Source organism: Falco punctatus (assembly GCF_963210335.1).
Source record: "Falco punctatus genome assembly, chromosome: 4".
NCBI lineage: Eukaryota > Metazoa > Chordata > Aves > Falconiformes > Falconidae > Falco > Falco punctatus.
In genome coordinates, this window is record NC_137583.1 from 74,057,536 (window position 1) to 74,081,682 (window position 24,147).

Below are 24,147 nucleotides of genomic sequence, written 5' to 3' on the forward strand. Positions count from 1 at the left end.
TGTGTGCATGCAAGGTGAGAAGAGGGAAAAGATCATGGAATAGTTTCGGTTGGAAGGGATCTTAAAGGTCATCTAGTTCCAACTCCCCTGCCATGGGCAGGGACACCTTCCACTGCATCAGGTTGCTCAAAGCCCCATCCAGCCTGGCCTTGAACACTGCCAGGGATGGGGCATCCACAGCTTCTCTGGGCAACTTGTTGCAGTGTCTCGCCACCCTCACGGTAAAGAATTTCTTCCCAATATCTAATCTAAACCGACCCTCTTTTAGTTTAAGACCATCCCCCCTTGTGCTATCACTACATGCCCTTGTAAGAAGGGCTGTCTTGTAGGCCCCCTTTAGGTACCGGACGGCTGCTGTAAGATCTCCCCAGAGCCTTCTCTTCTCCAGGTTGAACAACCACAACTCTCTCATCCTGTCCTCAAAGGAGACTGCTCCAGCCCTCTGATCCTCTTCATGGACCTCCTCTGGACTCACTTTAACAGCCTGCTGGTCATGCTCCTTTTGATGCGGCCCAGGATATGGTTGACTTTCTGGGCTGCAAGCGCACATCGTTGGGCTGTGTTGAGCTTCTCATCAATCAACACCCCCAAGTCCTTCTTTTCAGGGCTGCTCTCAATCCCTTCTCCACCGAGCCAGCATTTGTGCTTGGGATTGCCCTGACTCACGTGCAGGACCTTGCACTTGGCCTTGTTGAGCTTCATGAGGTTCACATGGCCCCAGCTCTCTAGCCTGTCAAGGTCCCTCTGGATGACGTCCCTTCCCTCCAGTGTGTGGACTGCACCACACAGCTTGGTGGTGTCGGCAAACTTGCTGAGGGTGCACTCAATCCCAGTGTCCATGTTGTCGACAAAAAAGATAAAAAACTTTTCTTTCAAGAAAAGATGGAAAACTCTTATTTTTAAGACCCAAAGCCAATGTTTATTTTCAAAAAATCAGAAAAAATCCCCCTTTTAAATGATCACAGAGGAGGAACAGAACAACTCTTCAGGCATAACCACATGCAATTGTACAGAAAAAATGACTTATTATGAACTGCTGTGGACTAATCTTACACCTTCTGCCATTAATACAGAGGGAAATACTCACAGACCAGCATTTTCTATACATCTTGTTATGTGTTTTATCAAGAAAATTTCATTAGAAGGTTCCAGCAGATAAAAGTGATCACCAGGAAGCTTGTAAAAGGAAATATCTCCACTTGTTAGATCATGCCAGGCTGAAAAAGATATTTAAAGTGTCAGAGAAATGTCAACTATTGTGGTCATTTTACATAAATATTTCAAAGTTACTATTTAATAATTATTTTAAATCCTGTATCAACTGTTTAGGTTCATACACAGAGACTGCTCTGTTGATTTGTTTCATTTAAGAAGGAGATAAAAAGAGTCCAGAAAACTTTTCATTAACCAATTCAATACAACAGGAAAATGCACAAGTGTAAGAGGAAAACTATTTAAGCAAAGTACCTTCTAAATCATATGGCTTGTCTTCAGATCCATTAAAGCAGGTAATATCACAAGAGAAGGAGATGTTCCTTTCTGCCTTCTCAAAACTGTGAACGTAAAAAGTAGCAAGAGAACTTTCCATAAGATGCCTATATTTGAGGTTTGCTTCCATATACAAAATAGCTTTTTCTTTCTTCTCCAAAACATACCAAACTTTAGAAATTAGACTGTGCAGAATCATCAGAGGAATTACTGTAAGATTCTTCGCTCCTTAGCCTATTGTAATTAGGTCTAGAATGTTAAAGAAGGAATGACCCAATAGGAAAAAAAGAGCTTCAACCTGCAATAAAAATTCTCACCTACAATAAATCACGTTGTCTGCTTATATTCAAGTTCTAATGTTTCAGGGCCTTATCGGCATTGGGCTCCTATGGCCAAAATGGGTCCCGCATCCAAGAGGGTCCTTGTCTTCACCAAGGTAAGAAACCTTAACCACTCAGCTACATGAGTTGTTGTGTAACACCCAGTGGGGACAGCAGTTCGGACAGAAGCCGGTTGCTCTCTAGATGCCTAGAACACAGGGATTCTTTGCTTCTGGTTAGGCTAGGGGGCCTTGGATCAGGAGGCTGAATGCAGTGATCCTGAAGCATGATCAATTGATATTATCAGCCTCAGAAGACGATAAAAGATGCTAGAATATTCCTTTCAGTGGCTACTAACTCTGGATCCTAAGTAGAACTGCAATTTTACCATGACATGTTCACTATTGTAACAACCGTAGTGCTACAGTAAGCAGTTTTTTCATCTAGGGCTTTAATACTAGAATATAAATGGAAAAGCACACAAAGGAGAAAACTACGTTTACTGTTTCATATTCTTTTTATAACAGAAGTGAGAACAAATTACAGAGAAAGAAAAAACCTGAAATGATCAGACAGAAGTAAAACGATAAAATACAAATATAAATGTAAAACAAAATTGTAAAACTTACGAAAATGTCTGAAGAACTCTAAGGTCTTCCTTGAAAGTAAGTAGCAGATGGTTCTTAATTTCTTCATTTTGCAGAAGCTCAGAAGAAGTTCCTCCTGAAGTCTGTATATATGTAAGAATGTCCTCATCTTCTGTGTCATATATGGGTATGCTTTTGATGGGAAGAAATGCTTCAGACTGTCGGCACCAGACAAAACAGATCAGGTATCAGGTGTTGTATAGAATATACTTTAAATAATATTTTCATTAAGAATTGTTGTAGTAAATTTACAATGATTCTGTCTCCAAAATGTAATGGCTGGTTAGTTTAACATCCACAGAGAATACTTATTGGGAAGGGTTAGTCAACTGTGTTTGCTGAAAATACAGATTATGAGTGAGCCAAGTACCCTCAAAGTCTGAAACTTCTACAGACAAATAATAATGAATTTCATTTCGTTCAAAGTTTGACTGTCACTATTGAAATACAACTAATACAACAATCTATTTAAGAGAAAGAAAAGCCTAGCGGTGGGCACAAATCTGACTAATGTAGAATTGGAGAGACCAACCAATTATGGAAATCTGCAGGAAAAACAATTGCTTCCATGAAGTACTAGGTTGTACTCAGGATTACTAAGAAGCCCCAGAAACAGAAGAATGGAAATAGCAGCTGCTGACTGAGGACAGGAGGACTGGGAAAAAGCCAATTCATTGTTGTTTTCCTGAGAAAGAATAGCAGAACCACCAGAATCCCAGAAGAAACTGAGGACAGCTTAAATAGCCAACAGAGAATGAGGACAGAAGGAAATAAATGGAGAAACGTACTGAGGGCTGGTGCAGGAGGTTTATGAAAGACTAGACTAAGACAGTTACTTTAGATGTTACGGAGTAGGGAGTGGCATTTTATATTTTGTTTTGATTACTGTTTAGAATTAAGCAAAAGGCCACCATAAATAATACAGTATTCAAAAAGGCAGCATTAGGTTAAGGAGACTGTTCTCCCTAGGCTAAGGTAAGCAGCAGTGAATATTCTGTAACATGAAATTCTCCATCTGCCTCAGAATTCATTTCCTCTAAGAGTACAGAACATTTTTCTGTCTACATTCAGAAGCAATGCTTCTTTTATATTAAAGTCACTCTGCATACCATACTATAAAATGTTATTTTTACTCTTGGTAGCTAATACACTGTTTTGTTTCATACTGTTAATGATCCTGAAACTTACGTTTGGGGCATGCCCCCCTGATACAAAGAGATGGATTGGCTCTAGTCCATACTTTTCTTTCAAGTGTAGTGCAACTGCGAAACTAAGGTAAGATCCAAAACTGCAGTGAAAAGAGAAATTAAAGTAAGCAAAACCAGGTTTAAATTTTCCAGTTTTTACATATAACTTAAACTTCAGTGGTAACTGGATATCTTGAACAGTTACTGAAACCATATATGACATGTAAATTATAGTCATATTAGCTAATTGACATGAAGTGTATTCCTATACAGTCTAGTTTTACAAATCAGACTTTCTTTCTTTTACTAGTCTCCTTAATTTGCAGAAAGAACAGTTATTTTGAACACTTGGGACTAAGTGGTCTTCAAAAGCATGTGTTTTACAAATGGTTCACCCTCTGCATTCATATAAAGCAAGCACTAACACAAATACTAACACTAAACACAACTACAATTTATCGGTGTAAAAAATAAACAACATAACACTGCTATTTTTAGAAGATGTTGTGCCTGAAGTAATAAATAAATAATTAACCAGTCTTTGAGATCAACGGCATGCTTTAGGATGACTTGACAAAAGACCATTGCACAAGTGTATTTTCGTAAAGTTTTTGCAAATAAAGGCAAGTGACTATCTACTTCTAGAGTTCAAAGATAAAGCTCCTTCACCAAGGTATCTGAAAATATATATATTTTTACCTGTGACCAAAAAATGCAAATGCTTTTTCTTGCAATTCTTTTAACAAAACACTTGTAATTTCATTAACTACAGTTTTCATGTCTTTTGCAAAAGGCTCGTTAAGACGAGATTCTCTTCCAGGAAGCCTTACAGAGGATACTGCAGAAAAGGTGAAGGGTAGGAAAAGAATTATAGTTATTTCAAATAGAAACAGTAAAATAATTTTAATTAAGGTTTTTGATCTATTCTGCAGAATATATAGATTATTTAAGTTAAACATTCTTACAGTTGATAGAGCGTATTTGCTATTGGTACTACTGTCTTTTAATCCTGTGAGAGATCAGGTTTCCATCTCTTCCTTTACTCACAAATGTTGCCTTTCCAATTGATCTGATTGATAAATGCCTTGGCTCAGAAATCCACAAGGTCCTGATCTCAGCTGAGGTTTCAAAGCAACTTTATGACTATTAATAACAACAAAAAATTCATTAATTTCAATAATACTAAGTTTGAGGGATGTGTAAAATATATAATTTCAAGGGCAGCATTAGAAAGTTAAACTATCAGAATCAGAATCATACAGTCCCTCTTCTTTGCAGGCTCTTCAGCACTGCATGTAGTAAAATGTGGAATCATAGTATAAATTGATGGCAGTTTGTAGTTATATGGAAGGATATATTACATGCTTTTATTATACTCCTTTCAAAATTGGGGATTTTCCTCTCCCTGTTTAAAACAGATCAGAAAAAAAATATTGATTTTCTAAAATCTCCTTGGTATCATGCATACCGCCAAACTCATATGGAAGTAATGGGTCAGATGCAAAGCATTTTAGAAGAGAGAATAAATCGCTACCTAATACCACAGGTAGCAGTACAGAAATGTTTGCATCTTCTATACTTCCTGACTGCACAAAGAGCATGCTGTACCCTGTGTTGGCAGTCGCTCCTAAGACCCTCTCCTTAGTATCTTCGCTGGAAATAGTTCCACTGGGCAAAAGCTTTTTTTTATTATTATTTGTTTGGGTTTTTTTTAAAATGTCAAGGAAAAATTGATGTGACTTGTGCAACTGTTTACAGAAAGTATGAAAGCGTTTAGAGGACTGATAAGATTGCAATGGCAATGCTCTCTATAGATGCTAAATTATTTCTTTTTCTTTGTGGAAGGTCTGGAAAATGGCCTTGGTTCCTCTTGAAATATATCAATAATGAATCTTTATAGTGCTGATATAGTCTGATAGCAATGAGAATTACTTTACACTGTAACTAAATGTAATTTCACTGTCATGAATCTATAGTTTAAACACCAGTTTTGATACAAGAAGTGCAGAACCATGCAAACACTCCGGATGGAAATTCATCCTGTGCAGTCTCTCAACAATAAAAGTAGTTCGCATACCTTTGCTGTTAAGCTTGCTGGTGCCCTTTTTTAACTTACGTAATATGCCAGTATATTGCTGTTTCTGAACGGATAGCTTTTGAAGCAGTCAAACATACTATAGTCTTGTGAAATGTCACTCTAAGAATGTAACTTTTTAAGCTAGTCAAATAGAATTTGATCCAAGGTGGTACAGAAACTTACTAAACTCAATCCCCTTATGGAAATGCTAATTCCTAATGGAATTCCTTTCTGGATAAGACCCATTGGAAAGAGATTGCAGTTCTTTCAAGAATGTTATATTCCATTCAAAAATTTTGTCTACTGTGTATTTCAGACTTGCTTAACTTCTGCTTTAACTACACAAATGACTAACCTTCAATTGAGCTGTTGAAGAGTTTGCCCCATTTTGCAAATTGAGAAGTTCCACCTCCAGCCCATGGAAAGCAAATCAGCCTACAGAGAGCATTTGGTCTTTTGTATGGACAAGCAACCAGATTCTCCATTCCTGAAAAAACCCAAGAAAACAACACATCATTCTAGAACAAGACTCTTCAGGTATAGGAAAATCAGAGTGAATGAAGTCGAATTTGAAACAATGGGCTGCAATATTTTCTGTCATCAGAACTGCTTGTGCTACATAACCATCTGTTAGATATGAGATAATCTTCATGCAACAATGGAAACCAGTTCTGCTTTTATAAATGGTGATGGAATAGTATTAGGCAACACCCTTGGTTAATATTTTCTCCTATTTGAGTCACTAACCATAAAGAACTTAACAAGCAGCAAAATAATTAAATTGATACGGGATTTCAGGATGGCCATTTAAAAACACAGGCTTTTAGAACATACACAAAAAGATAAGGTCCATCTAAACACCTAGAAAACATAAGGACCACGTAGTTCAATATTCTCTCTGCTCCGTGGTGGAGTGTCTAAGTGGATGGGAAACATCTATTCATTTCTCTTCCATTTATTTATCCAGTCTCACCTTAAATTCCTATGAACAGTTGGCATCTACAACATCCTCTTGCAGTAAGTTGTACAATTATCTTTGTGGGGTTTAATCCAACTCCTACAACTTCATTTGATGGACACAGGGTAGTACAGTAAAGAAAGTGAATGGTGCATCTCTCGGGATTTGCCACTGAACATTTCTGAGATCTTTTATTATATTGTCTCTGCCCTCTTTCAGCCTTTTTTTCTGACTGAAAAGGCCTGGCTTGCTTATGTATCCCTCATGTAGCAGTGCTTCCATATTCATGGCCGTCATCACTGCCCATCTCTGGACTCTTTCTAATTTTGCTATATTCTTTTTGGCATGGTGGAGTAGCCAGAGCCACATTCAGCTTTACCACAGCAGCTTTAGTATGTTTGTTTATTGACTGACAGAAGTAACAGCTGTAGCAAGATTCATAACTACTCCTTCCTTCTTGCTGAGAAGGAAAAACAGCGTCAAAGATGTCAACTGCATTGTCTCTAGCATCAGATTCTGTCATTACTGTATGAACAAAAAAGCAATTCTCAATCATTTTTATTCATTCCTGATTTTCTTGTCCTTTATTCTTGCTGATTGAATTTGTGGACATAAGTACTGAGGTGACATCCTACTACTGCTAGCAAATCAGTCTGTGTTCTGTCAAAAGAATCTGGGAACACCATGTGAAACAAATACCTGCTAAAGAAAAATTAATTAGAAGCAATAGTGAAACAGAATTTTCAATTTTTTTTCCCTGCAAACTCACATGTTCTTGTTAAAAAGACTGAAAAAATAATAACAAGGGAATAACAAGCAGCAAAATTCCATTTCCAAAATGCTGCAGATCATTATGGGTATTATTTCTTGCTTTGAATATAGCTCAGTATATGCAAGAGCTGATTCATCATAAAATACACCTATGTGCTTACAAGCAGACTTTTTTACCTGCACAAAAAGTTTGAGAAATGCAACCAGATCAGAACAGGCAGCAATTCATGCCTATTTTAAAACTATATAATGCAAGCAAGACAGAAGAAAGTCTACCCAAATGTTGCTGTGGCAATTTCTTGATTTTCAGATATGTTTAAATTGGAAAGTTTGTCAACATTTGTTAAGAATGACTTCAAAGAAACTACAAGAAGAGCAAACCAAAAAAAGGTGCATCAAAAATCACTGGGAGACAGTGTGAGCTTAAAAATAGCTAAAGGATAGTGGAGCCAGTGTTGCAGAAGACACAATTCCTCTAGTAAATTCATTTAGCTTCAGTACCATTAGTCTCATTTTCACAGTCATTTCTTCCACAAAAAGACTCAAAACCTCCAACATTTCTGAAGCTTATACTTTAGCTTGACAGTCAAATAAGAAAAATCTCTTCTCAAACTGATTCTAAAGGTGATACAAAAAATTCAAGCAGGATGAAGAAGCACATTTAGTCAAAGTCTTTAAACTATTTAAAAATACATTACCAGTCACTGAGAATCTTTCACACTTTCTGCTCATACATACAGGTTTATTCCATCACCATCCAGCTTACTTTAGATGCAAATACCTGAACAGTCGGGAAGACCACCTCTGCCAGGAAATGACCGCCTGAGGGTGGATCCACTTCTCAGTGCTACACAGCAAAAAGCAGGAATCAGAATTCCTATGTATCAGCAGATACCAGAGCAAAGCCAGCTTTGCAGGAGAGGGCCTGTGCATTCAGGTGGCACAGCCACCTGCTTTTAAGGCTTTTCTAGGCTTACGGGGAGGCACCCACACCTCAACAAAAAAGGCAGGGTGCATAGCATCCCAAAAGGGAGACAGAAGCATCACGTCTTAGGCATGACACAGAGCATTTGTGAGCAATAGAAGGCAGGTGTGCCGCATCATTCCCAGTGATTTAAAAAGCACGGGTTAACATGCCCATGACAGTTCAGAAGTTGTAACAGTTTTAATACATAGAGGCCCACAGTTTCACTGAAGAAAAAGCCTTCAAAAAGTAACCAAGAAAAGCCAGACTTTTGTAAGAACTGTATTGAAAAATACAGCATTCACACCTCTGGTGGACAGTTTTGTAGGGATCTGGAGATGTTAATGTAGAAGACCATCACCTGATTTGAATGAAACACTGCATTTGGTTAGCAGGCCAGTTTAATTTCTACAAGCTTGAAGACACAGTGGTGCATGAACACCACACTGTGGCTACATATGATAATTTTATATTAGCTACCATATGATCCTGGTGACCAGATGCTATCAACAACCTAAAAACACCAGTGTATTTTGTAGCTGCATTTGTAGTACTAGGAAGATTGGCTTTTTTTTTTTTTAGTGTTACTCTACCAGAAATATCAGTAACAATAAAGTAAAACTATTCAAAAGCAGTGACAAAAACTAAACAACCTGAGTGACAAAATGGGTTCTGATGCTTAACCTGAGACACATAAGCTGGACTACTTTGTAGTTTTCACATTGTTCTTCATTCTGCTACGTTTCTCTAGATCATTTGTAGGATGCTGAAAAATTTGTGGTGGTAAGAGAAAAGCCTGCCTGCCCACCTAGTCAGTCAGTCAGTAAGCACTGCTCCTTTCCCAAACGAGGTCTGTAGTCTTCTATTCACTTCTGATTTCTGCTTTCTTGCGGAAGCCTAAACCAACCCTTCTGACTGCAGCAGTTCCCGCTGGAAGGTGCGGGCTCTGCCATGAGGGCTGGTCGCAGGCCTTGCAGCTGCTGCTTCAAAATGGCAAACATGGAAACTGCTGCTAAGGCTTCTTTCACAGTACTGTTACGTTGTAATTACCGTGAAGTAAGATGAGGCACACCTATGTTTGGAAGGTGCACAATTTAAAGCAGCTTACATTGGCTAGTCCTGACCTGTGCTGTTATGCACAATACTGCTTCTCCACATCATGTATCTGCTATCAGAAGCACTTGATTATAAGGTACAATTTATAATAAACAACCTAATATGCTTTATTTATTCCTACCTCAGATTGTGCCAACTGTAAAATCTGACACCCAGTGTTAATGTTGTGGAAGCCAGCTGTTAAAAACATCAGGGCCAATAATAATGTTCCTAAAAGTAATAAAATACTACTATAAACAATTCTTTCCCAACTAAGGCTGAAAATAAAAAAGGTTAAGACTAAGATTTTGAAAGCACAGCATTAATAAAATACTATGATATTTCCTTAAAAATAATGAAATTATAAATTGTATGTGTTGGTTGGTCTTGTTCACCTTCTAAATTTTTTCTCAGTATCAAAGGAATAGACATTTATTGGGTTTCATATGAAAATTTAATATTTTCACAGATTAAGTAGTTCGAGGAGATGCCACTCTCAACTAAAATGATGTTTGCCATTCCCAGGGCTGAAGGTAAAAATGGGCTTTACAGAACCAACTTTGGCAACTCAGTACTAGTACAGAATAGGCTAGACTAGACTATTGCAGTCGCAAGGGACCTACAGCGATCATCTAGTCCAGCTGCCTGACCATTTCAGGGCTGACCAAGTTAAAGCACATTATTAAGGGCATTCTCCAAATGTCTCTTAAACAATGACAGGCTTGGGGCATCGACCACCTCTCTAGGAAGCCTGTTCCAGTGTTTGACCCCCCTCTCAGTGAAGAAATGCTTCCTAATGTCCCAGTCTAAACCTCCCCTGGTGCAGCTTTGAACCGTTCCCTCGCATCCTCTCACTGGATCCCAGGGAGAAAATCTCAACATTTCTCTCTCCCCTCTCCTCCCCAGGAAGCTGTAGTGAGCAACGGGGTTGCCCCTCAGCCCCCTTTCCTGCACACTAGACAGCTGCTCCTCGCAGGACATTCCTCCCAGCCCTTTCGCACGCTCCTCCGGACACATTCAAGGACCTTCACACCCCTGGCAAACCGTGGGCCCAGAGCTGCGCACAGCGCTCCAGGTGAGGCCGCGCCAAGGCTGAAGGCAGCGGGACCAGCACCTCTGCGGGCTGGCTGCGCTCTGTGCGATGCCCCCGGGGCGCAGGCTGCCCCTCGGCTGCCAGGGCACACCGGTGACTGGCACCCAGCTGCCAGCCAGGCCCCCGGGTCCCTCTCTGCACAGCCGATCTCCAGCCACTTCTCCCCCAGTTCATACTTGTGCCCGGCATTACTCCATCCTAGGTGCAGAATCCAGCATTTGGACTTGTTAAATTTCATCCCATTGATCATAGCCCAATGCTCCAATCTATCTAGATCCCTCTGCAAGGCCTCCTGTCCCTCAAGACAACAGCACTCCTCGTTTGGTATCATCGGCAAACTTGCTAATGGTGCATTCAACTCCTGCATCCAGATTGTTGATAAACGGGTTGAAAAGAACTGGCGCTAGAATTGAACGCTGAGGAACACTGCTGGTGACCAGCTGCCCGCCAGATGTAGCCCTGTTACAGTGTATTACAACTCCATGTATTTCACTTCCTAGTCAATCAGCCTCAAAGGATAAAAGTAAAGATACACTTAAATCGTTCTCTTAAAAACCACTGTTAGCTGCTTATATGGAGAGGCAAGCAATTAAGCAGTTATGCCATCCAAAGGAAAGCAGTAGTAAGCCAGCTCTCTAGGACAGTGTTGAGACAGAGACAGTCCTAAATGAATCGAAAATAGCATGCATCCCGACTTGTTATTACTCTTAAGTATGGCCTCAGAGAATAATACACAAATAATAAAATAGGAGTCATGCAGATGAAACATGAAGGGAAAAGCAGAATTTGCAGAAGGGAAGACTTTAGAGATGCATTAACAGGATCTCCTGGAGAGATTTGGAAAGATGAGTGACACCAGACAGTATTGACAAGACCTTACCTGGAATTCTGCCTATAGCACTGGTCAGCTTCTTCAAGAAAGGTGAGTTCAAACTGGATCTGATGCAGGGCATGGCTAGAAATGAGAGCTTATGACAGAGAATACATTACTTTCTACAAATACACTGGAAGATGAGGGTGGAGAAAATGAGGACATTCCAAGTAATGGTTGCATGAATTAACCATGGCTAGAAATAAGATTTTTAACCACTAGACCCATACGATTCTGGAACAGCTTTCCAGAAAAGCTACCTGCTTTAAGATGGAAATTGGTTGTAGAAAATGTATGTGAGACAATGACTTGGTGAACATTTTCAGCACCATGCTTTTATTAGCTTGATGCAGGGATGAGTCTGTACATTTGTGAAGAAAGCCAGCTAGTTGCAATGCTGTAAGATAGTTTTGCTAACAGAGAACCAGTTTTGTTTAACAAATACAGAGTCCTTTTTATTATTATTATTATTATTATTATTATTATTGTACTTTATACACACTACATGCACTGAGTTAGTCTGCTAAGGTCTGCTGAGCAAGAAAGAAAAAATTAAAACATACTCAGAGAAAACAGGAAGCCTGGAGGGTCTAGAATCCAGTAGAAAAGCTGACTTTACAGTCTTGCAAAGAGAAATAAAGCATGGAAGTTACATGAAAATGGTCAGTATGTATATAGGGCTGGCCATGGGAAATAAAAAAGCCCACAAATGGACATTTTTGTTGCTGTCTCAGGAAGTGATGAACATGTGTCAACATATCATTACCTGAAGCATCATAGTAACTGATACAACTGCTTCACTGGTACAACCAAGAAAAGTGCTTCTGAGAAAGAACAAAACGTCACTAGCACCAGTTTCCCCCTGTTCCTGTCCTGTGGTCACCTGCAGACACAGAAATGTACTGTGGCAGGAACCCAGCTGCCAAGAGGAGACCTGCCTGCACTTGCTCCTTGCAGCAAACACAAAAACTAGGGAAATGGTTTCTGAGTTCCAAAAGCCAGATTTTAGAAGAACCAAAATTAGAACAACAAATCTTCAGATAAAGACATCTGGACAGGAAACAAACTCTCTCATTTGCTCAGCCTCTCAGCCCACGTTGCAGTCTTGAGACTTTTACCTAAGCATGCTCGGATGCACCCTGCCTAGGCACAACCTTGTGGCACTCCACAGAGCTCTCCATCTGATCTAGAATGCAGGAGCCTTAGCAATGCAGACTGCTGGCCAACCACAGCCTCCTACAGGAATGTGGTGAGGCATACAAAATGGTAGGCAACAAAAAAACCCCCATATACTATTGTCTCAGATACATCACACAGCTTAAAAACCCAATTTGGTCTCTAATTTTGGAGGCTCATTTACAGCTTTGGTACAAAGCTTACTCTACAGAAATGCTTTCAGGCAGCAAAGGCACCTAAAATGTTCAAGGCAAGGATCCAAATGTCAATACCTACTACTGTAGAACAAAAGACAAAACCAGACTGCAACACTTCCAGGCAGCAATACCAGATAAGAGAAGTTATCAGATGCTATGATAAGCTACTGAGGCAGTCCGGACTGTCAATAAGAAAGCTGTGGAATAAGAAAACATGTTTTCGTCCTTAGGTGCTCTGCTCCCCCTAAATAGAAGGAAACCATAAGGATTTTTCCAGTTCAACAACCACCACAGGTATTCTTAGCACAAAAGAGAGGCAGAATTGCCACTGTGGACCCCATCCAGTTTGTAAGCGAGTATGAAGACATATTTTAAGAACCAGAAGCCAACCTGAAGTCAGAAATAAACATGTCTTTTCTACTTTCTTTAGCTATAAACTCTGACACTCCTGAAAATCTCTTTCAAATCCTTCAGTAGATACCACTGGGTTTGAAAGATCTGCCCATCATTTTGGGTGCTCAAGTGCTCCACAGTAAAATTAATCATATCTTAGAGAGACTTTCAGGCTTACAGTTGAAGTTTACAGCAGCAGCAGAAGATTGAAAGATAAAGGCAATCAACAACCAAGAATCCAACAATCCAGGAACTCCGAAAAAGTGTCAAGAACAGAATTTCAGGATGGACATGATGAAGCTAAAGCAGAAGCCTATCAACATCTATGCCAGGCATGTATCAAGCACTGAAGGATTACAACTGGATCCTGAAAAACTGAAGGCAATTAAGGAAATGTCAAGAGCAAAGCACAAGAATGAAGTACAGTGACCATCAGAGAAAAACAATGCAGATCTGATCTGAGCAAAGCATTAGGTCTAACATACAATAAACATATGAAGCAAATAAAGTTACAGAGAGAGGCTTTCAAAAGATGCCTGGGAGTAGTACCATACAAAGCCTTGGCTAAGACAGCCCTTCTAGACATATAAAGGTGAGATTATACAGAAAAGCAAATGACTGTATTCCCCAGAAGGTTGTAATTCCATCAGTGCATAGAGTAAATAGGCAGTATGATGACAAATCATTAGGAAACAACATGAGGAAACCAATTGCTGAATGCTCTCAGGCATGTTAATAGCACAGAAGTGCTTCTGTAGGAGGATAAAAATTTCCTCATATAGATGCCCAGAGCAGGACCTTACACTTGCCTTTACAAGTTGTACATGTGTAGGCTGCAAACTCTCCACAGTGCGGCACAACTGGCTCTGTGGAACAGGAGTTACTTGACAAATGTAGCAACATAGGCACATTTGCTTTTGGAGGCTCCAAGAAAGCTAGCAAACTCCATAGTCCTATAGCACTAAAACTAGTATTGATTGTGAGGATAGTCAGATCTCAAGGAACAGTCTATTGCACTCTCCTAACAAGTGAAAACATTAAAAATTCCTGTCTTTAAGAAGCAGTTTAAGTGGACAAAGCAGTGGTAGCAGTAGATAAATGTTCACTTTTTACAGAGCAGCTATCTTACCATAGCAGATTACAACTCCAGCTTCTGGAATTATGAGTATCTGGACACTTTGTGCATAGCTATATCAAAAAACAATCTGCAGGGTAAGAAATTATTACCCATCAGCTAATCTACAGAAACTATACACTGATGACCAACAGAAATAGTGATAGATTGAGACAGTGGTATTTTTTTTTTTTGTTTTGTTTGTACAAAATTGTACAAACATTTTTCCCTTCTCCCTCTGCATTTCTGTAAAGCATGAAGAGTCACATAGTTGCCAACACCCAGCCAACCACTGAAAGTGAACAGCGGTGCCAATTTGATGATAACTTGTGTATTATTCAGAGCTAGATCTACTCTATCTGTCACAAAATGGGGGCATGGCTTATGCTTGTACTTCCACTACCATGCACAAAACTCTGTCCTAGAAAAAAGCGGGAAGACTACTATAAGCAACAGAACAGTACATTGTATCTTCAGAAACTTAAAACCAGTCAAGGCTTGTTTTTCTTTCCTTCACATAGGCTGGTGATGTATCTGTCAGCAAAAGTTGATATTAAACTTGACAACAGTTTGGAGAACTACTACTTTGCAGAACTGCTACTCTAGAGAAGTAGCAGCTTCTGAAGGAGGTCCCCCCATCTCCCAGCCGTGCTGCTCTCGGCTCTTGGACAGCAAGTGGCGGGCCTTAGAAGCACCAGTCAAAAGGAAGGTATGCAGGAAAAGTGAAAGGACACAGGATGTTAGGGAAGAGAGTGTACCAGGGTCCTTAACACAGAAGCTTTTCCTTGAGAGGCTGTAATCAGGAGGAAATTGAGTTTGGCTTTTACTCACGACTAGATGACATGAGAGCAAATATGCTGAGGGGCCTTGTGCTAAGACCTGTGGATATGTTTCTTTGGTATCTGATACCTTTCTCTTTGTAAAAGGGTTGAGTTCATTACCAGTTGCTATTACTAGTTACTGCTTCATGGCACCACCTACAGCTGTCTCAGCATCACAAATAGACCTCATCTTCCCACTTCCATCTCTCATATTCTTAGAGCAAACCCATGGGACCAAAGGAGAATTTGGTAATACATATTTACCAAGTTAATGAGCAGCCCATGCTGTAGGCATGGATTAGCTGATGGACGGATATAACAAGATAGCCATAAAGCAGAGTCTGATCCTTCATGCCATCTTTGGCTGATACTTGATACTTTCATGGAATGATGGGCAGACACCCCCTCCTTAAAAAGGCAAAAATAGAGGGATTGTAAACTTTGCTGATGCACTGGTAGGTCCATAAACTGTTCATACAGACCCTCTGCTCAAGCACTTGCTAAAGCAGGCCTCAAACTGGCTAACACAGGTCACTCACACAAGCAGATAATAAGGTATGGAAACAAATACAAGATTCATGTAAAAAATCAGTAAATGGGACAGATTTGTTAGTCACAGGATGACGTACAGTAGTATTTGATGTCAACAGCAGTGTAACAGCATTCAGAATCAGTGTTGTCTTTGCTGCAAAGTTCCCATCAAAATTAATGCCTTTGTATGAATAAACACAAAGAAGTCTGTATTTCCTCCTACAGAGCTGGGGAGTCTGATACAGCTTTCTTTTGCTGAATAGAAAATAATCTACACCAAAAGGAACTGGAGAGGGTATCAAAGCTTGCATACAGTGTCTACAGGGACATCCAGCTGGCAATCACAGTGGTTAGGATGCTTCTGAAATCCAAAGCTAGTAGACTTGCTGCAATAGTGGTCACAAATCAAATCCAATTTGTTGCAAAATCTATGCTGAAGGCAAGTATGGGGAGCAGAGAAACTGCACGGTTCAGAGAGTAACTTCAGACAAAGCTGTAACTGAGACGCACATTTGTTGTCGGCTTTGTCTGATCTTGCTGATGATGAGACAATCCTGCCCTTCCTAGCTCCTGGGAGTACACATTTCTACCCTAATCTTTTTGTCAACACTAGCAACTACATAGCTATGTAGGAGCACATTGTTTATCAAGCTGAAAACTAATACTTACCCTGTTTTCACTTACATCAGTCAGCTGATCCCACAGAGTGTCACCATCCTCCTGTCAATAAGGAGAGAGCTTTTCATGACCTTTTTGCAGGCTTTGACCCACTTCAGCCAGCTGGAAAGGTGCTTGCTGAGATTACATATACAGCCACAAGGTTTGGATGTAAAAGACACATATGTGCTAACCTAATGGAGTAATTTGCCTTTAAGAATTATTTTACAGCTCTTACTGAAACAAAAAACTTGCAGAGTCTGTCTTACTGGTTTGAAAGACACATTCAGCTGATCTAATTTTCTTACAGGAAAATATATGCCACACACAAGAAAGAATTACTGCATGAATAAATCATCTTCTTTGGCATAAAATCAGATACATATGGATTTATTTGAAATCTAAGCTTATCTGATTAGGGAAATGACTTTCTTTTTCTTTTTTTACAGGGCAGCAGTTCTAAAAAAATAAAAGAATTTCTAGATTGTCTTTATCTTTTCCCTACTTCTTTCTATTGATCTTATGCCTCAGATCTGACTTAGACCCTACTACAATAAAGAAAGGATACATAGGAGTTTCTCTGCATAATCAAGATTTTCCTGGATTTTCACGAGAAACAAGCTTTTTTTTTATTATCTAAAAATTTAAAGTTAGATATGTGATCTGATAAATTAATGGCAGTCAAAAACTGCTTTAGAGTGTTCACAGTCAAAAAAATGTTTCTTTGTTGAACTATTGGCAAAGAAATGGCTCAGTGTGAGAAAAAAAAACACCACTGAATTTTGTTTTAAGAAAATATTCCCTGGGAAGTGCATATTCTTTTATTGTCTTCACTTTCAGAATAAGCTCAAAATAAAATTCTAGGTCTATAAAGAGCTGTATAAAATATTAAAAAAGCAATCATTTAAACCACAGAATAGTTTAGGTTGAGAGGAACCTCTAGAGATCATATAGTCCAAGCTCTGCCTCGTTGAGTTTTGAGTATCTCCAAGGATGGAGACTCCACAGCCTCCCTAGGTAACCTTGTTCCAGTGTTCAACCATGCTCACGGTGAGGATAATTGTCTTTCTATCTAATCCCTTGTTCTGCCTTGCATCTGCAAGTCTTTTGTCTTTTTCCTGAGTACAGCCAAGAAGAGTCTGGCTCTATCTGTCCTCTTCATCCTCTTCCATTAGATAGGTGAAGACATTATTAAAATCCTCATTTAGCACTGTCCTCTTAAGATAAAACCATTTCTCTCAACCTTTCCTTGTACACCACCCACTCCAGTCACAATCACAGGGGGGCCTGCCAGACTCACTTCAGTTTTTCAACATCTTTCTAGTACTGCAGAATCCCAAACGGACACAGATGTGGTATAGTAAAAACATTTTGGATTATTTTTCAAGCACGCTTTTGAGACATAAGCTTTCAGGGCATGAAATAGTAGGTGGAGAAATATTAATTGAAAAGTACAATTGAAAACACAAGCAACAAGAGAACAGCTTTTGCACTGACCAGCCACTAGGACAAACACAGGAACAGACTCAACAGCTTCAGCCTACAGAGAACATAAAGCCAAAGGTAAAGAAACACAGTGCTTGCAGCACAGGGCTGTTTTGACATTTCCCAAATGAAAATATGTTCTATAGCACACAGTCTAGAAATCTATGAAATTAGTCTTTGTGAACTGCAAGAGCCTGGTATGACCAGAGAGGCTTCTCAGATAACCTAGGCACTTGTAAATCTTATATACTAGCCACATGCCATTCATGCATACGTGGGTTAACTGCGTGCCTGCAGATTCTGGAAGCCAAGTAAAAAGCAACCCCATCCCCAGACAGATGTCTACTCACAGAATTCAGATTTAAGGTAGTCCATTCAGCAGCCCACCATTAAGCTCAGAAGTGGACTAGGGAGCCTGGGAGTCAAACGATCCATTTCACTGGTAGGTACGGAGTCTTCTATTAAAGCCACTGGGAACATGGAAGCCTTGACAAGTCAGGGCATCAACAACCTGGTAGCTGCCAACCTGTAATAACAGGCCCGGCAGGCTGTAGGACAGGTAAGCAATGTCATTCTCTGCTGATTTTATCTTCACAACAGAAATGCGTTTTGTGCAGCCTATGGATACCAGCATGTCTCAGCGTCCTACACATTGTGATCCAGTTGGAATTTCTTATTTCTGCAGCTGTATCAGTACCTTACACATTACTACGTCACACACATACTTGTTCACATTCATCATTCACAGTATCATTAATAAAAGTAAATAACATGTATTTTCCAGGGTAAGTACTTCAGCTTTTTAGAAAACAAGGTCATGAAAAGAGGGGCCCAGTTAGAGGGAAAGCACACCTGTAACTTGTATTGTAATATTTATTACAGGTTTTTTAGGATTATGGACTTGTATCCCTAAAAGTTTTTCTACTCAGGAAAAAGCCACGATCTGATATTGCATTTAGGAGAGAGCAAAATTAATAAATGATGGGAAAAAAAAAACTCTAGGAAAACACGTCTCAGTAGCTCCCAGGTTCAGGAAACTACTGGTCTTTACTTATTGAAAAATAAAGACTAAGGTAATCTTGCATCATTATACCTAGACAATGTAAGGTAGCGCAGAAAAGTATGGAGTATACTCAACTTTTTTCTCCATTGATCATATTTTTCCCAGCAACATATCAGAGGTTAACACTCCAAAGAGGTTAATGTAATTGCTAACATCTAAAAGCTGCTGATGAAAAAAGAAATAATTTATATCTTTATCAACTGAAATTCTGTTCTCCAGAAAACTGTCTATCCATTCCTTTACTTAGACTTGAAAAAAATTAGGAAATCATAGAGAAAATTTGTTGAAGACTTGTAGCTCATGTGCTCACAGTATCACCAATGCAAAACTAATGAAATAATTATTAAAGACACCCAACATGCATTCCCAGTTTTACCACCTGGACCTTCCAGGGTGTTGAAACTGCAAATATAAAGGACATGTGTATGCTTCAAAGGTGAATATGAAAAGGAACAACATAAGCTCCCCTACTTTCCTACTGTTTCTGCTGTCAGCCTAGTTCTGCTATGGCACAGCTACATAACCATTGCTCAGATTCTTGAGGAAATTGTCAAACCAAGAGAAAGAGCCATGACCAAGTCCACAAAGTCAAGCCGTGAAATGTAAGAAAGGCAGAACTGGAGATAAAGAAGGTAAAGACTACTGAGATGGGGCCAGGCAGCAGCTCAAGCATCAAGAGGCAGGACATCAATGTAGAAAAATAACATCTCAAGGGAAAAAACGAGGTGGAAGATTGCAACATTAGGCACCTGCCACAGGGAGCAGTGAAAGCTGACCCTTTTCCATCCGACTAGCAAAGACCCTTAAGGTGATTAATATACTAATATTAAATTTAGTAGGTCACTAATCCTGGCCATCTTTTCTGTGTGTTAACCACAAAGTAACTGCTTTACATATAACTTCACATAGCAAAAGGTGGCCCAGGGAAGGAGAGACAGTGAGAATGGAAAGCCATTTTGGCAGCAAAGATATATAGCAACAGAGAAACAACCAGAAGGTGCCACTGCTGCAGATGGAAAGGCAAGAAACAAAGCCCTGTTCGCATAAGCTGTAAATGATAATGCAGTATAGCAATGCTAACATTTTGTTCTGAGCATGGCAGGTTATGTCACAGAAAATATTTTAAAATTGGTGCCGAGGCCATGAAGAAAGTGAAGAAAGATGAGGTGATTCCTATTATGCCATATTCTGTCCTCAGTCTTCCTGCTCTAAAAATGTACAGATTTAGATAATAACATTTCTTTTTAGGAACAGCAGAAGAGTAGGATTAAGTAGGAATTCAGCAGAGGAACAGTTTATTTTTGCTTTCACAGCACCTATGCTAGGCGTGCTCCTACACAAGTACAATAAGGAAGAAAAACAAACTTCCTATTTCCATCTCTACAGTCTGAACAGGGTATTAGAATGTCTTGGTGTTAGCTAAAATGTGTGGATGTTCATTTTTTTGCTAGGCCCCAACTTAGATATCATAGCAATTCCCATAGCTATAACTACAGACTTTAAACCAACATTTAAAAAACTTGCCATTTGTGATGCAGAATATGAAATAGTAGTCTTTCTTATTTCCACATTACCAATACTTCAGTGGCAAGAATAACTGAGAGACTGTAGGACTGCAAGTTTGATATTGTTTTCTATCACATGCTGACTTTGCTATGCTCATTCAAAGCTAGACTTACAGCTGTGAACTGAATCCTGAACTAAACTTAAATCCACTTAGACACAGCAACTATTACTACAAACCTCTTGTTAAACTGCCTTTTTTTTTTTTTTAAGTATTGCATTATACCTTTATTCTTTTGCGCAGGCTACTAATTAGATTTTTAGATGAAGATGTAATTGTCCTTGATTTTAATCTCTGAGCTGCCTTTGGACCTACGTGGGAAGAAGGATTAAGCAAAGATTTAGTATTAAAAAAATATGTGTGATGGGAACCTTTCATGAAAGAGAGGGCCATAGGGATCTGGAGTCTCCTATCCCCACAAGGGAAGAGGGAGCCGTAGGAGGCTGCAGTCCTCATGATCTATAATAGCAAAGACATCTGGAGCCTCATAGGGATGGAAGTAATAGGGTCTGCAGGGTTTCTGGTTTCTGTAGGTCCCAAGTCTCTGCCTGGAGGCAGTGGTGGCAGGCATCAGGCTATATGCTCCAGCCCTGTCCAAACCTTCCACCTTGTGTGCAGACTCTTACAGGATGCAGACAGCCATCAGGGCAGGAGAGGGAGGTGTGTGCCAGGTTATGTCACACCAAACTGCTTCTATTACTGCTTCAAGACCTATCTAAGCTGCCAGTCTTTCACCAGGAACTCCCCTAGGTCTGGGAGCTCTCCAGAGCGGTCAGGGCCCCCAGCCACAGCAGAAGAGGGGAAAGTCCCTGCCCATGGAGGGGAGCCGTACCTCTCCATCACGCATCACCCATGAATACAGGCAGGTGACAGAGACCCCTTCAGTGTACCAAATGGCAGTACTGGCAGGTGTCTCTGGAAGTAGAAACCTCATAAACATGGCAAGTGGGACTGGGCAGGCCTCACATGTCTTTCCCAGTACAAGTGGTGCTTTACCACGTGGTGAAGCGTTTGCTCCAGGATGTGAGGACCACTCCACATCCAACTCCCTCTCACTGCTGGTGGTCTGTGCCTGCCCCCACTCCTGCGGGGCTGCAGGTCACACCACACAAGCCTCTCTCCCACACCCATTGTAACGGCTGGCAAAGAAACGCACTGGTCTGGCCCAGACCTGTGCCACAGAAACGTCCTTGCAGGCTCCTGAGCTCTTCCCCACCCACAACGCAGTAGGGCCACTTGCCCCTGGGCCAAGAGCCCCTCCGGGCCAGCCGGGGGGCGCAGCGGGACTCAGGCCCGCGGGGGATGCGGCCGGGGTTACAAGCACAGCCGCAAGGGGCACCAGCCGCGGAGCCTTTGCCCTCATCCCCTCGTCCTTTTACTCACAGCCCCAACACGGAGCCCGGGGGGCTGCGGGGCCACGTCCCGCTCCCGGCGCCACCGAGCCGCGGCCACTCCGGCCTCCGCCTCCCCGCGGCCACCGCCTCCCCTCGGCCGCCCCGCCCCGCCCGCCCGCCTGCCTGCCCGCCCGCCCGCCTGCCTTCCGGGCCCGCTTGGAAGTGGGGCAGAGGTGAGGCAGGCAGCGAGCGAGCGAGCTGGCCGAGTAACCCAGCCGGGCAGCGAGCTGGGCGGGCGGCCGGCCGGGCAGGCGGGCAGTGAGCGAGCCGGCCGGGCAGGCGGGCAGAGCCGGCTGAGGCGGCGGCGGGCCCGTCCAGGCCGAGGTAAGCGGCGCTCCGTGGGGCGGGCGGTGACCGCCGCCGGTCTCGTACCTTAGGGGGTGCGCCTCGGTGGGGTAGAGGGTCGTACGGACGTTTCGGCTCCGCCCGACTGTTTCCTCATCCCCGGCCTCCCGGGCCTCTCCGGGGCAGCTCCCCGGCGCGGGCCCTGCTCGGCCCCGTCCCGCCCCGGGCCGCCGTCCCGTCAGGGGGGAGCGCTGGGGCAGGGGGGCACGGCTAGGGCTCGGGTGGCGGCCGCGCCCCTTCGTCGTTATTACGACGGTGGGAGCCTCGGTGAAAAAAAAAGTCTGTGGGGAGCGGCGAGATGGCGGCTGCCGGCCGGTTTCCACCTTCCCCAGTTCGCCCCTGGTCGCAGTTGGTGGGTGTGCCAGCGCCGGCTGGCTTTCCCGGGAGAGAGCAACAGGCCCCGGGCTGGTTCATGGCAGCGCACCCCGAGGGAGCATCGGTGGCTGCCTGGTCACAGTTTCACCCTGGGGTGGGGTGGGGTGTGTGTGTCTGTCTCTGTGTGTGTACACACACCCCCCTCCTGTGGCTTCAGGCCGGCAAGAAATCCTCGATCCCAGGGACCCTTCCCGGATGGGTGTCTTCTACCCTGTAAATGATGGGGGGCAGGGAGGGGGAGAAAACAGTGTGGGGAAATGTATCATCCAGCTTCGGCTTCATTAATTGACTGTTGTGCTGCAGATCTGCATCATGGAAAAGCAAATGCTTGAATCCACTGAGGAGCGAACGTTTCAGTACCAAGATTCCCTGCCTTCCCTGCCAGTACCTCCTCTTGATGAATCTTTAAGTAAATACCTTAATGCAGGTAATGACTTAATATTGTTATAGTAGCATGGCATGTGCTGCTGTTGCCAGGCTCATCTGAAGACATTCTTGAAGTGATTTGTAGAGACAGCTTGTATCAACCGGTGCAGTTGCATTGGAGGATCCAGACAAGTTTAGGGTGCAAAAGGTCTTTCTCAGGTTCTATGTGGGAAAATAAGTGCCCAGAGCAACCTGTGTAAAAGTTTCCATTTTATCCCTATTTGCCTTTCTTCAAGGGAATTGGGCATGTGAGAAGGTTAACTTTTGGGTTTAGGTTTTCTCCTTCCCTAAAGTTTTGCTTTTGCTTTGGGTTTGGGTTTTGGCTTTTTGTTGTGGTTTGTTTGTTTTTTTTTTTTTCCCCAGTTCTGTCTGGTCTAACAAAAGATGCTTCTCCATCTACAAAGTTTGTTTTGCATAGTAACTACTTTGCTTGTTTATGACTGTTTGACCAGAATCTTTGTAAAAAACAGTTACTTCAAACTTTTTCATACTTAAATATTCTTCTTTCTCGCCACTACTATTAACTATACAGCAGAAGGAAAAGGCTGTGGTGGGCATTTTTTTGGATAATTCCTGCCTTGAAGTGTTGGCTGTCTAAAGAAGATCACATAAGAGAAAAATTTTGAAAACAACATCAGTGCATATGTGTCTAGCTTTGTTTATGAAGCACAGATGACTGGTTGGTTCTTTATTGTGATTATCAGGCTTTGATATATTGGGGATGACAAAGATATATTACCTAGTGTCTTGAGATAACTTTCCTATGATTCTTCAATAATTTTTAGAACTCTGAGACATTGATCTTTTTTTCTGGAACATCTGCTTTGTGTCTTGCCATTTTACCTGTAATACAGGAATACTAACAGAGTAAGACCTGGAGTTCTGTTCTTAGGAGCAACATATTACACCAAAACTTTCCTTTCCCAAAACAGAAATCCTTCAGTTCACTTGGAGTTCTCTTTTATTCTGCACATAGTGGAAATGGCCCAGCTGATTGTAATAGGTTTTCTTTGGTGTTCCTTACATCATCACTTTTTGATACAGAATGTTGAAATGGTGGTTTTAGAGAAAAAATATCGTGTCTATGACTGTCAGACGATGTTTTCTTTTTGTTGTAGTGCAGATGAACTAAAGT

At 41.5% G+C, this 24,147-nt stretch overlaps 2 protein-coding genes across 15 annotated transcripts in view; one reads left to right on the plus strand and one right to left on the minus strand.

Annotated features, from left to right (window-relative positions):
* OLAH (oleoyl-ACP hydrolase) lies at positions 1–22,882 on the minus strand. 14 transcript variants are annotated; one of them, XM_080386411.1, is made up of 10 exons: positions 18,196–21,852; positions 16,373–16,423; positions 11,481–11,568; positions 8,230–8,295; positions 6,075–6,206; positions 4,342–4,480; positions 3,644–3,743; positions 2,438–2,613; positions 1,468–1,553; positions 1–1,217 (listed from the first exon to the last, which is right to left on the minus strand). In XM_080386411.1, exons 3-10 carry the CDS (start codon positions 11,551–11,553, stop codon positions 1,084–1,086), a joined length of 906 nt encoding a protein of 301 aa, XP_080242537.1. In that variant the 5' UTR covers positions 11,554–11,568; positions 16,373–16,423; positions 18,196–21,852; the 3' UTR covers positions 1–1,083. The 14 variants fall into 14 exon arrangements, with proteins under 14 accessions (XP_080242537.1, XP_080242539.1, XP_080242536.1 ...); XM_080386413.1 differs by lacking the exons at positions 16,373–16,423; positions 18,196–21,852 and adding an exon at positions 22,239–22,882; XM_080386410.1 differs by adding an exon at positions 22,239–22,882 and having other exon boundaries at positions 11,481–18,371.
* Positions 22,020–24,147, plus strand: part of CROT (carnitine O-octanoyltransferase) — a 21,977-nt gene continuing 19,849 nt past the window's right edge. The window contains exons 1-2 of the mRNA XM_080386368.1: positions 22,020–22,190; positions 22,890–23,013. Of these exons, the coding sequence (XP_080242494.1) occupies positions 22,899–23,013 (115 nt within the window). The 5' untranslated portion in view covers positions 22,020–22,190; positions 22,890–22,898. The remainder of the gene's footprint in view (positions 22,191–22,889; positions 23,014–24,147) is intronic.